The sequence below is a fragment of the Rattus norvegicus genome, chromosome 18, assembly GCF_021556685.1.
Source record: "Rattus norvegicus strain SHRSP/BbbUtx chromosome 18, alternate assembly SHRSP_T2T, whole genome shotgun sequence".
Classification (NCBI taxonomy): Eukaryota; Metazoa; Chordata; class Mammalia; order Rodentia; family Muridae; genus Rattus; species Rattus norvegicus.
In genome coordinates this window covers 25,961,328-25,975,850 of record NC_141551.1, presented here as the reverse complement: position 1 = coordinate 25,975,850, position 14,523 = coordinate 25,961,328, and the positions used below count along the sequence as shown (strand labels likewise).

At 45.0% G+C, this 14,523-nt stretch overlaps 1 protein-coding gene across 19 annotated transcripts in view; it reads right to left on the bottom strand.

The window, feature by feature from the left end:
• Apc (APC regulator of WNT signaling pathway) overlaps positions 1–7,129 on the bottom strand; it is a 96,979-nt gene extending 89,850 nt beyond the window's left edge. For all 19 annotated transcript variants that reach the window (XM_087592082.1, XM_087592084.1, XM_087592104.1 and 16 more), the window contains exon 1: positions 6,768–7,129. Coding sequence is in view for 7 of the 19 variants with exons in the window: in XM_087592068.1 (XP_087448194.1) it covers positions 6,768–6,932 (165 nt within the window). In the remaining 12 variants the exon portion in view is untranslated. The remainder of the gene's footprint in view (positions 1–6,767) is intronic.
• Between the last annotated feature and the right edge of the window lie 7,394 nt (positions 7,130–14,523).

Genomic DNA, 14,523 nt, shown 5'->3' with positions numbered 1-14,523 from the left:
TAAAACTCCTATTTTGTCCATGAAAGAGTAAAATTCACAACTTCCTGGGCTGGCCTCAGGAGGTAAAAGTGTTTACGTCCAAGCCTGACAGCCTGCATTTGATCCTGGGGACCTTGGATTAAGGAGAGGACTGAGGCCCCCACAGTCCTTGACCCTCCACATGCATGCTGTGACACAGGTGGACACCCACATCCCAAATAACACACAGCACAAGAATTCTCACATTAGTTACTGAAAATACACGTAGGACACTCTGTTTGTAAGCCCTGCCGACTCAGTGCTTGTCTTCTCTGTCCCAACAAAATCCCTCTTTACAATGTTCACATTATGTCCTTGGGTTAGACGGACAACTAATCCAATGACCACACTAGACTACAATATCCTGCCTCCTTTCCTTGGGGCTCTACGCAGGAACTAGCCTGGCAAATAATACATATCAGGGCAGGGAAGGCTGTGGCTCAGCCTCTAATCCCAGAGGAGGGGAATCTCTGAGTTAGAGGCAGTCAGGGATACATAGAGACCCTGTCTCAAAAAACAAAAACAAATATGTGAAGGTATTAAGAAAGTTTTTATGTCTCCTGAGTCTCTCATTTATGCCACGAAGAGGCATTAACAAAGATGACTAATGAAAGAACGTTTGGTCTTTTTGGAACAAGTTGTCAAATGTCTGGACTTCTACTTAGAAACATAGCACACGGGACAATCAGACCAACTCTGAAAATAATTTTAAGTTAGATATTAAAACAATCTCCTTAAAAGCATTAAATAGCTATTAACATAATGAGAGATAAACAGTTCAAACCCATTAAAAGTTGGAACTCAGAAAAGTGATCTCAACTTTTGCTTTTGGTGAGTTTATTAAAAACAAACAAACAAATAAATATTTTATGTTGCTTGCACTGCAAGACTGGGGGCCAAAAAGAGTCCCAGACACAGATGCCAACTACAGTGGAAAACATCTTTGGCTCTGGGCTGAGGTTCAGGGACCCCTCCATTTTAAGATAACAAAGAACTAGAAGACCACACTCTGCTTTGTCATTCTAACCAACACCTGAGAAGTTAACCCAAAAAGAAGAGCTTCCCATAACCTCCTGACCCCACTACTCTGGAACTCTGGTGCGCAGCACAAGATGGTGGGTGCACAGTCAAAGCAAGCAGCTCATCTCCTGAGCCCCAAAAGCAAAGTGACTTTTGAGGGGACAACACCAAACATCTCACATTACAGCTCCTAACAGTGATACCTTGGGGACCAGGTCTTTAATGTGGACCTTTGTAGGTCACTCCCAACATTCAAATCTTAGCAGAGATCATGACCTTTGACCACACATAAGTCATGCAGGTGGTCTGGCAGAGGTAACATTGTGATCATCTGATTAAGGTGGTTTCACAGCCCCAAACTCTTGACCAAATAAAAATCTTCACAAAAAGATTATTATCGTCTTATACATCAAATTATTCCTCCAACAGATCCAGAGATTTGTAAACATTAGCATTGACAGATTTTCATAACTGACAGATAATTATAATTCCTAATTATTATTCTCAAGAGGATAATGGCCAAAGTTTGTTTAACCATACACACACACACACACACACACACACTATGAAAAGTCACATGCATTTGAAAAAATGAACTAAATTAAGCACTTACTGGACCAGTGACCAAATATTAGATATGAATGAAAAAATAGGTATTTTAAGGATAAAACTGTCCAGAATAAAGCCTTTAAGAAAATAAGAGGGGGCAGGGCACATAAGAGGCAGAAATCTTCATGTATTAATGAAAAACCTTACTAAAATCAAAAGAGAACACTGAAGCAAAGGTGACATTTGAAGGCCCTCTGGCTGACGAATGTGCGATAAGAACTGACCCATGCATTCGTGAAGTCCAAAGAATTCCCTCATGACAACAATAAAGCAGAAGATAAGGTTAAAAAGTTTCCCTTCCATAAAAGGACATAACAAAATTGTTAAAAGAAAATGTTAAGAGCCATGGTGTGAGGCAGGCGTTGTGGCACACACCTCTGGTCCCAGTGCTTGGGAGGCAGAGGCAGGCAGATTCTGTGCATTAGAGGTCAGCCTGCTCTACAGAGGGAGTTTAAGGAGCCATGGTGTCAATAAGAGCCTGGGCTGACCTAAAGCAACAATCAATGTAAAAAGTCTTCCAATAGGTAACTGCTAACTAGAGTTCTGTAACAAAAACATCCTTTAAGAATGGAAAAATAAAGACCTTTCAGGCAGATGGGAAGACGTTCTAAAGCATGTGCTTCAATCTTTTAAGATCAGTAAAAATGAGCCTACATAGAACTTCATAGGAAATACAAGCTACAGTAAATATATGCCACACTCTAAATATGGTGATATAACACATAGTATATATTATTACAATATTAATAAATATGTACTAATTAACAGGGACTGAGAGGGCTCAGTCGGTAAAGTATTTGCCCAACAACAAGAAGACGGTGCTAGAGGACCCCTGAGGCTCACCGGCTCTCCCTAGCCTAGTCAGGAGCCCCAGGAACTCCTGTTCCAGTGAGGTCCTGTCTCAAGCAAGGCAAACGGCTCCAGACCGACGTCAGAGGCCAACTTCTGAGCTTCATGCTCACCTGTGCACACAGATGAGCAATCAAGAACTGAGGTATAGCTCTGTGATAGAGCTTAGCTAGTCTGTGTGAAGCACTGGTTTCAACCCCCAGTAAAGGAGAGGAAAGACGGGAAAGACGGGAAGAGAAAAAGAGAAGAGAGAGATTTAATCAGCAAAACCTTCAGTAGAAACTGTTCCACAAAGACAAACCTCCTGCCCTATGACTGCATCTGACAAAATAACAAATCATTACTAGAACCCTGATGTCTTCTTTGCTGGATTATAACAAGCATTGTGTACAAACTATTTCTGAGCAGAAATGAGAGATGTTACAAGCTTAAGTGCAATGCTGATTTCAAATCCTGACAAGGATAATACAGACTGTCACCCCGGTGGACCCTTCCATGGCTTTGCCACTACTTTATCCATTCAGGTCCTTTACTGACTTACGCAGAGTAATGAGTTTTATCACCAGAACCCATTTGATTTACTTCAAAGCCTAAACATGACCTGTGCACAGATCTACAGTTTGCTGGCCTTGGCCCCTAAGCTCAAAGAGAGTACATGCTCTTTGATTCTTGCAAATTTTATGTAAGAATCTAAAGTTACTTATTAAAATGTTTGGCAAAACACCTGTGTGTGGTTTATAGCGATGCACAGATAAACAGTGCTTTAAGCGGACTATTGTCATTTGCAAGTTCTCTTTTTAAAATTAATTCTCCATAGAACAAAGTAGAAGTATGCCACAGACACTATATGCCACTCTCTCTTGAGCCTCTTCTTACATTTAACCACCACGAATGGGTTTTCCAAATACTACAATTAGGAGACACCTGATTGATACAGGCCTTTTGTGGAAGGTTTACTCACCTACCGGTCTTTGCTTTTGGCTACCAAATATAATTAAGTGACACTTGGAAAAAGGGAACCATGAAGAACCATGATGGCATATGCCTATGTTCTAAGGTTAGCACACTAGTCAGTCAGAGATGGGTCCTTGACAACCTTCTGTACGGCTAAATCGACTAGCCATGAAGTCCTCTGACTCTGATCATCTTTTTATGTGAGACGCTGATTAAACTGCCCGGTTAAGCACACTATAACTCGGAGCCTAACTAACGTGCTAAGAGCTGATGACTGACAGGCAGCGGGGAAGAGCCTACTTGACTATAAGGTTCAAGACTGGGGGCTGAGAAGAAAGTGGTTACAAAAAGAAATTGGGAGGAGGAGAGAGTAAGCATAAAGCACATATGAACACGCCATAAGACGAAGATGTATGCAGACTAAACTGACTCCATCTGTTGTCAAGTGAATTTTAGCAGCATATCTAAGACAGAAATACACACAGCAAACAGACGTGGGAAACAGAGATCCAGAGATCCGGAAAATCCACACAGAAATGATATATATTATAAAGAAAAAATATGGCATGATGGCTAAGAAAACACACCAAAGAACCTACAAAGCCTCGAAGACATGAAGCCTTCCTGGGACCCATCTCACTCACCCCGTGCTGTGCTGCAGCCCTTATTTTTAGGGAGGACTCACTCCTACCTAACTACCTCCTCAGACAAAGTGATAAGACCTAAAAGCATCATCTGTACTGTTCAATCGCATAGAGCAGAGGACTCTGGGAATATCTACAGGAGAAGTCTTCTAACTTCCGATGGCAGTAAATGAAGGCCATGACATCAACATTGTTAAATTTGAGCAAAAAATTCAAACAGGAAGATAATGTTTAAAAAAGGAGACAAATGGACTTTCAGTACTGATGATATGGTCTCTAAACAAACCACACTTCGGGTGATTGCTAAACATGCATCTGCCAACTACAAGACCAAATACACCTCCTTTGTTTGTATGTGCCACTTGCAGCCTAGCTGATACAGGGATTAAGGGAAGAATAAAGTTGAAAGAGGGCAGGACATGCAAAAAACTTACAAGGGACCAGGAGACCAGGAAGTACGATGGAGAAGACTAAGAACAGACATTTACTGCTACAGAGTATTATATAATTTACAAATTGCCTATAGAAACCAACAATGACAGAGAACCTGCCATTAGATTTGGTGCTTAGTGTTCTCTGGTGATTTTTTAAAAGTTTTTTTTTTTTAAATTACATTTATTGTGAGTCTGTGTGTGATGTAGGTTAGAGGGCAACATGCAAGAATTGGTTATCTCTTTCAACCACAATCCTGAAGAGCTAACTTGGGTTGTCAGGTTCCAAGGCAGGTGCCTTTACCTACTGACCCATCTTGATGGCCCCACAGCAATGAAATGGTAAGGGACTTCCATTTTGTGGTGACATCATAGTGAAAAGGAAAGATGGAGATAAGGCTGTGACAAACACTTACATGGACATTTAACACACATTAACTCCCTCTAGTTCCACTGTGCACGGTGAGTATTACAGATACAGAAGTCTAAGTCTAACATGACCACAGCCACTAGTAAATAATTTTAACACGAGTCAAAACCAAGACTGAAAGAAAGCATCTCACTACACCAGAGTCCTTGGAAGAAGGAATCCTGAAGGAAAATTTGGATCTGGAATGGCCTCCTAGAGTTGTGTCTGGCAGCTCAGCAGGAAACAGGAACATGCATACAGCATAGAGAGGGAGAGACTTCCAGAGGCCTCCAGACAGTGATAATGGTAGAGAGAGATGCAAAGGGCTGCTCTTGCAAAGGCGCACACGCCCTCCTCTGAAATGTGAGCAAATAAGGAGATAATGATGAAAACAAAAGCATTGGGAAACAGAGGTAGTATACCTCAGACAGCTGAGATTTTTCTCAGCCATTGGAGTTTAGAAGGCCCCACTTCCCTCTTGTCTCTTCAAACTGAAATGAAAGCTCAGCACTGGAGGGACAGACAGACCTAAGAGCATGTAATCTTCATGCTGGGAGGGAGAAACTGCCAACAAACAGATGAGATATAAAACTCAAAAAGATTTCTTCTTTTAAGGTGGGCAATTCTATTTCTAAACCTTTAATTCATAACCTTTTTTGCAATACTGGAGAATGAACAGAGTCGGTCTTACAAGCACTCTACCACTGGGCTCACTAGCTTTCAAAACCCCACTCATTTGCAACCTCAGATGGTAATGGCTAAGTATTTTTAATATTGTTTAAATATGTTGTGGCTCTTTACACACCCGACTAATGGGACAGAAGCAACAAACTACCAGATGACTTCCTCCACTGCCACTCCGTTGGGCAGTTTGCACTTGCAAACTTTGGCAAGGCTCCTAAGTTACTCCGGACAGTTTTTCATATTGGTAATCGCGACTACCCTTGAAAGGCAGCTGAGATTGGCACAGACTCACATTATGGACACTATCATGAGCTGTAAGTGCTGTTAAGCACTGGAAACAACTGAGAATACAAGAAATTCGAGTAGTTTTGAACTTAAAAAGTTTTTCTCCATCATGCCTTTCTTAAAAAACAAAACAACAACAAAGGGCTTGCATGTTAGGGATTCCACAGCTTCGATGCGTTCCTCAAGCTAATACCTAAAGAAAGCAATCCTTTCCTGTGCCATTGTGTACTGTCTTACATTTATAGGGTCCTCCTTGTTTTTTAAGGGACGTAACACTCCAATTCTTTCAATGGATCTACAAAACCTAACGCTTCCGTCTCAAAAGCTGAGACCAAAGCCTATGACAGAGATGAATGATTTAAAAAGCGAACAATCGTTTTTGCCATCCTAGGCTCCATCCACTAGGCAGAAGTCAGGCTTTTAACCCGTCCCAGTCTGCCGGAGTCTTCTCAAGAACAGATCCCACCGGCTTCTGAACAACAGCCTTTCCTCTGCAACTCCTCAAGCCAGGCTCAGAAAATCCTCCCAGAACTCAAAGGTCTTGGTTTGTTGTTTGTTTTTTAAAGGGAGCAAAAAGGTTGAACACGAATGAAACGGGCTGGACGACCCACGCACCTAGAGCGGATAGAAGACTGCTAGCAAGGGCGAGGCTGCCTGTGAAGCGAGGAAAGGTGCGAGGGCGGTGGGAGTCGCGACCCCCGCTCGCGGTGTAGAGAGGAAACCTGCGAGCCCGAGGCCAGCAGAAGGCCGGAGAGGGGCAGGTCCGGAGCGTGCAGACCGGAGGGCGGCGGAACCCGGCCGCCGGGGTCGGGTCCCCGCGCAGCCGCCGGGGTGGGAGTCGCCGGCACGCGCAGCCGCACTCACCTGCCAGACGCTCGCTCCGCGGCCGCAAGCTCGGGTGCCACCCGGGCGCCTCCCTTCCCCCGGGACTCGACTCCGGCCGCCGCCGGAGCTCGGGGCCCCGAGAGTCACGGGTGGTACGGAGGCGGGCAACGCGGCGACCGGCCCCGAGCTCAGGGAGGCGTACATAGGGGGCGCTGGAAAGGCAACTCCTCGCTCCACCTTCCTCAGCGGTAGCTGACTGCGCTTCCCGGGAACAGCATCGCACCAGACTCAGTCCGCTGCTCCCGGGCCTTCGCCCGAAGCTTCCCCGAAGGTAGCGGCCGGGTTTCCGGCAGCCACACTCCGCCCCCTCAGCACAGGGCCTTCGCCATCTTGTTAGAGGCGGGAAGCGGAAAGTGCGCACGCGCGATGGAAGCGGCTGGCGGGCGTCCCGCTGTTCGGGACTGAGGGACTGGACTGCGCAGCCGCAGCAGCCCATGCCCTGCCTCTGCGGTATTTGGTTTGTCTCTTCTGTTCTTTGCCCTGGGGATCCTGAGTCTCTCTAACCTGCTCACCTTTCCCAACTAAACTAAAACCAAATTACTAGACTTATCCTGCACGCACTACGGTTATCTCCGAGCATCTGTTCATATCAAGCATCCACCAAGTACCACGTCCTGGGCCAGGCACTGATTATAGAAAAATGAATGAATACGGGCCCTAGAGCAAAGGAAGTCCCTAGCCCAGTGGAGAAGATAGAATCCAGTTTTTGTTCTGTAGGTGCCCCTCCAGCCATTTGTCCTCTCCCGTTTTAATTCCAAACCTACCTGCTCTGGACGTCCCCAGTTTTGTCTCAAACAGCTATCAGTTCTTTTGCCTTGCATTACCCATCCATCATAATTTTCTTTGGGTGTTAACACTTGGACATACTGATCCCAGCTCTAGGGTTACAGCATTGGGGAATATAAACTTGTGGAATCCACACTCTAGTATGAAGGAATAGACCAAAAATATTGTAAAAAGTAAAACTAAAAATGATGGTAGTGATAAGGAATAGAAAAGGAGCAAACACGGAAAGGAAAATGGACACCAACAGACAGTGTTGAGCAATCTCTTCCCACAGGTGACATATGACCCTAAAACTGGCTGACCAGATGCCCTGGGAAGATCGTGGGACAGCCTTTCAAGGGGACAGAAAAACGGGAACTTCAGGTGGAATGAATTTGTAAGGGAAACCCAACAAATAAAAGTAGGGTTCGAGGACAGTGCTAGAATGTGAGAGGCCATGTTGAAAGGGCCTCCAGGCCCGGGTGTGAGGCCAACCTTAATTCCAAGTGGTCACGCCAGCCTGTTGAACCTCCCATCTACAACTCCTACCGTGTTAGCTCCTGACGGCCTTTGTACATGAAGATTGGACTAGCCACAAAACTGCCATTTGTCTTTTACATGTCTGACTTCTTGTTATCATGTTTTGGTTTAATTGCCACCTCAGACAGGCTACTCAGTCATCTTTCCTAACTAACTCTGCCTCTCTGCCCTGGGCATGATCCCTCATCACCACACCTTGTCATTTCTTCCATGACAGAGGATGTTTTTGAACGTCCTCTCCTTTGTTTGTTTTGGGACAAGCTATCACTGTAACCCAGGCTGACCTTGAACTGGTGATCATCAGGTTCCCCAATATTATAGGTATGTGCTGCTGTAATTGGCCCCTCAATTTTTACTTCATTTTGAGAGAGGGCCTCAAATATCCCAGCCTGTCCTCACGTGCACCTCAGATCATCTTACTTCTACCTCCCAAGTGCTAGAATTATAGACATGTGCCTCAGTGTCTGGCTATGACCTTAAATGATATATTTATTGTTTACTTACTGCCTCCTCATTAAACAGTAAACTTCCCAAGAGGGTCAATGTTTAGTTTTTAACACCATGAATCGATGAATGTAGACATTTGAACCTAAGTAATTAGTGGTATATTATATTGTTTTTCACCTACTGGCTCTTTAAATTAAATGTAAATCACAGAATTATGACAGACTTTCCTTATGTTTACCATCTGTCAGGAGTTGAATTGTGCTCACCCCAAATGGGTTCAGCTTCTAACCACCAGAGAATGTGACCACAGTGGGAAGTGGGATCATTAGTGATACAATTAAGTTAAAACTGCAGATCCAAAGAGCAAAGGGAAGAGACCCGACGAGTATGCCAGTATGAGAAGATGATGCCGGGAAGACAGAGGGAGTGGGGAGAGAAAGACAGACAGACACTGATTCAAGTGAGGACAAGGGCAGAGATTGGAGAAATGTAGCAGCAAGCCAGGGAAAGCCAAATGTCACCAGCAAACCATCAAAAACTCAGATAAGGCAAACAAGGACACACTTGTCTCTAGGTTTCAGAGGGACACTTCATTTTACATGTATGTCCTTCGGAACCGTGAGTACACGCACTGGGTTATGCTGCCCAACCTGTGATATATGCTCAACCCAGGGAGTGGCACTGTTAGAAGGTGTGGCCTTGTTGGAGTAGGCATGTCCCTGTGAGTATGGGCTTTAAGACCCTGATGCAAGCTGCCTGGGAGCCAGTCTTCTCCTAGCTGTCTTCAAATGAAGATGTAGAACTCTCAGCTCCACCTCCACCATGCCTGCCTGGATGCTGCCAGGTTCCTGCCTTGATGATAATGGACTGACCTATGAACCTGTAAGCCAGCGCCAATTAAATGTTGTCCATGTAAGAGTTGCCTTGGTCATGGTTAGTAAAACCCTAACTAAGACAGTGGCCCTAACTAAGACACTGTTTGATTTATGTGGCAGAGCCTGGAATGAAGGACAGAGAGTAGGCTGTGGGGGCTTCTGCTCCACAAACCAGCTGCAAAAGTCATGCTAGTCACTAAGCAGTGGTTTCTTTATCCACAAACAAGGATACCGATCCCTGCCTACCTCAGAGATCTGTAATGATAACAAGTATTTTGTTGAGTGATATCACCAACAAGGTCTGACAGATAATAAGAACAATTATGTGACACACAGCTTTGTCTTAGGGTTTTTATCGCTTCGAAGAGACACCATGACCACAGAAACCATTTAACTGGGGTAGCTTACAGTTCAGAGGTTCAGCTGGAGAAGGAGCTTAAGAGTTCGAGATCCAGATGCTCAGGCAGCAGGAAGGGGGTGACACTGGGCCTGGTTTGAGCATCTGAAACCCCAAAGCCCAACCCCCAGTAACACTTTCTCCATCGAGGCCACCTTCCTAATAGTGCCACTCCCTATGGGCCTGAGGGGCTATTGTCATTCACGTCACCACAGGGTACTTGCCACAGGGAATTCTACAGAACGTTTCAGTGTGAGATTATCACTAGTGGGTGTGTGGCTTGCATCTTAACTCACCGTTAATGCCGAAGGGGGAAAGACCCTGTGAATGAGGACCGAGAAGGGAAGTTCATGAAGAGCCTGCACAGGGAGAGAATTTCTCAGAAGAGCCTTAGGTTCATGCACAACAATCATCACGGTGCTCACAGTGGGTCCATGAAGCCTCCACTGTGGCCACTGCTGGGTGTAGGAACCTAAACTGAGAGTGTGATGCTTGGTGCCTCAGAAGCCCCCAAAACAGCTATGATCACTACCACTCCTCCCAGTGCAGTAGAATAGGTCACTTTGCCTCACAGTCCTCAATTTACACCTCGACAGGGACAAATGACTGACACAACTCAGTCATACACACCCTGCAGTTTCAGGCTGTTCAGCAGAAGTATGTGCCTAGCAGTTTAAGACTTTGAAGAGCCACATTAAGAAAGGTGGTTCACACAAGTGAACCCTCAAGTCAAGGCTTAGGGAACATTGTGGAAAAGGAGGCATGGAGTGAAAGGTTGGGGAGGAGCAGAGTAAACCAGTGGGTTCTGGACGTAACAGGACCGCTGTGCTCATGAACTCCCAGTGACTGTGGTTGTCTGCAGTAGATCAATCTGGTCAATACGCAAACTTGCAGCAGGGAAGAACTCATGAGCCCTGACTCTGACCTGAGGGGCCATGGCTAGTTGATAGCGTCTGGGGAAGATGGAGTCAGTTTTCTTGAGGGTGTGGTCTCTGGCAGATTAACTCTGGTCCTGAGGATGGTCTCATGTCCTTGAATGAAGGCAACACAAATTGGACTTAGTGTGTTATTTTAAAAAATGAAAACCAAGGTTGGGGATTTAGCTCAGTGGTAGAGCGCTTGCCTAGCAAGTGCAAGGCCCTGGGTTTGATCCTCAGCTCCGGAAAAAAAAAAAAATGAAAACCAGTTAGGAGGGGCTTGAGGGTAGGAAGAGGATCTGAGATGGACCCGAGAAGAGTTAAGGGAGGAGTTGGGGGTCGATCTAATCAAAATGCATTGCACACAGGTATAAGACTCTTAAGTTAATAAAAATATATTTTAAAACAACAATGGATTTCTAATTATTTTATTTTATTTTATTTTTTTGTCTTTTCAAGACAGGTGTTCTCCCTGTAGCCCTGTTTGTCCTGGAACTTACTCTGTAAACCAAGCTGTTCTGGAACTCAGAGATCTGCCTGCCTCTGCCTTCCCAGTAGGATTAAATTTACTTGCCACTGCCGCCCAGCCCTAATTATATGTTTTAAAGACTTTAACTATGTGTCTACGTGGGGAAGGGCTTTGCACATGGTATAGTGCTCCAGGAGGCTGGAGGAGGTCAGTGGATCCTCTGGGGCTGGAGGGGATACAGACGTAACTCACCCAGAACACAGTTGATTGAGGGCATCATCTCCATTTATGCTCTGTCACAGTTCTTTTGTGTCAGGTGTTCTTAAAGGGGCCACAAGTGTCTATTCACAATCACCACCATGTGCACTTTCTTATCCCTAACTGTTATGGTGGAGGAACTGCTTCCAGGGTGGCTCCAACAGTCTAGCTCTCCTAGCATTATAACACAAAGGCACTGAGCTAGAGGTTGCTGTCACCTGTGTAAGGAGGCAGACGTTGGTCTACTGAGTCACTCTTTTAAAAGATAATCACATACCCTGTGCAATCCCAGCATTCCAGAGAGTTTGAGACATGAAGTGCATTTTATTTTCTCAAGCACCATGATAGACTCTTTTAAGGGTCCAGAAGGCCAACCACACAGGATCTGGCCTCTGATCTTAATCAGTGAGAAAAATGCCACAGAAAAACCCTCTTCACGTGGCGGTTAAACAACACACATCTAAACAAAAGGTCACCAAGGAGGAGGTCTCGAGGGAAATTAAAAAGGCAAAACAAACAAACAATCCATAAGCTGAGTGAAATGTAAAAAACCCAAAGCATCAAAATTTGTGAAAGGCAGCTGAGCCGAGGGAATCGCATAGCAGGAATGAAAACAGGGCCAGCAAAATGGCTCAGCAGGCAGCGACTGCGGCCCAGCCTGAGTGTCTGAGTTTGAACTCTAGGACCCACCCACGTGGTGGAAGGTGAGAACAGATTCCTGCAGGCTGTCCTCTGCCCTCCGTTGCTGTGGCAACCATTCCCTTATACTCAAGTAAACATATAAATGTTTAAAAAAAGAAAGAAAAGATCACACTGGAGAGTCTCAAGATGCTCATCTATGATCGTCTTCAGGATCCAGAGGATGGAAAACAAAAGAATGAAACAACCTCAAAACAAGCACAAAGAGGCAGTAAAGACACAAGCAGGAGTCAATGTGATTGAAAGGGAAAACTACAGTGACAGTCCATGTCAGAAACCTGGCTAAGGGAACCTTTCGTGGGCCTGACAAGATAAAATGGAAAGGACACAACACCAATGTCCGTCATCGTGTTCACTGTCACTACAGTCCCAGCGGCCATCAGAGAAATACGAGAGCCCTGCAGACACAGTTGGACTTGTAAATTTATCAACTTTGGAAGAAAGGCACCAAATGAATAAAAACCACAGACCACCGAGACTCAAACGAGATGAAACAGGATAGACAGCCCTCTGTCCATTAAAGGAACGGAGCTTGTCATTGAAATGCCGTAGAAGATTTAGATGTTCTCAACTGGAGGGCTCCGGCAAACTAACCTTCTGCTTTCTCTTCCAGAAAACTGAAAAGGCAGGCATCCTCTCTCCTCACTTTAGGGGGCCAGCGCCACACTGATACCCTGAACCATGCAGAGTCCAGTAAACGAACGCTAGAGACCAACATCTCTCACAAACTTAGATGCAGAAATTCTCAACCAAGTGCTGGCATTTCAACTGAAAATGCATTTAAAAAGTTCACAAATATGATCAAATAAATAGCTACTATCTATCCTAACTATACATGACCCAATCAATATAACCACATTACCTATCAACAGGCTAAAGAAGACAATTCGTGGGGTTGGGGATTTAGCTCAGTGGTAGAGTGCTTGCCTAGCAAGCGCAAGGCCCTGGGTTCGGTCCCCAGCTCCGAAAAAAAGAAGACAATTCGCATAGCGTCATTATCAACTGATGTGGAAAATGAATGAGACGAGACCCAACACTCATTTGTAATAAAATATGGCTGTCCTTCCTGGACAGTAGATGCTCATAATGCAAATAAATCTGTGACTATTGAGAGTGACAGGATGTTCTATCTGTTAATAAGAGAATTTGACAAATGAAGACACAGAGTGATTGACGAACCACGACCAGGACGTGACCTGGATCTGTCTCTAAAATTGATTGGCCTGGAAAAGCAGCCTCAGTCACCCTGATTCTCTGTTCTCGTCTCCACTTTTCAATAACCCTCCCTCCACTTCACCAAAAGGAAGCCTTTCTCACACCCCCTCACCATATGATTCATTACCCAGCATGCCCACATGAGCAATCATTTAACATGAGTCCACACTCCTGGTCCATCGGAGCTGGTCAGCTTTACGTCAGTGGAGATAAACTCGAGTCATCTGGAAAGAGGGGCCTCACCTGACTGATTGCCTCCATCTGATGGGCAGTGGGCATGTCTCAGGGGCATTTTCTTAAACTGATGATTACTTGTCCCAGCCAGCCCTGGGCAGGATGTCTTGTGTTGTATAGGAAACCAAGCTGAGAAAGCCATAGGGAGCAAGCCAGGAAGCCTTTTTCCTCGTGGTCTCTGCCTCAGTTCCCACCGCCAAGTTCCTGCCTCGACACTCTCAAGGATGTGCTAGAACTTGCAAGCCAAATAAATCCCTTATCTTCCCAAGCTGCTTTGGGTCAGTATTTTATCCCAGCAACAGAGAAGCAAAGGTGGGCACTGTTTTATTAAGACACTATCGTCTAAGTTTTGCTCCGTGTTCTAAAAATCATGATTAAGCAATCGGGGATTGGACACATATTCTTCCCCAGTCAAATGTTCAGGTACCTACGTAGCTCCTTCAGGCAGCTTCATGAGAGACATGGAGGCAAACACATCCAGCAAAACCAGGCTCACAATCCTGAGAAACTATGAAATCATACCTATTTCTTGTAGGTAACCGAGTCTTGGCAAAATCTAATCAATAGATTAGAACAGGAACATCTGAGTTCCAATTCCAGCCACGGAGGTCATAGAACAGACTTGCAGTCTTTCTTCATGAAACCATTACTGATTTTATTATTTTCCTTTATTCCTCTGTGTGTGTGTGTATGTGTGTGCATGTATGTGAATATGTGTGTGCATGTGCATGTGTGTATGCAAGTGCATGTGTGCACTCATACATGAACCTGCCAGAGAACCTGCCCACCACACCCATATCAACTTCTTATTTATTGTACAATACACCACCCTTCTGAACTCCGCCGATTTCTGAATGTGTTCCAAGTGAATCAGCCGAATGTAATTTAGCAGCCAGAGACGCTGTGCTTTTCCATCTAA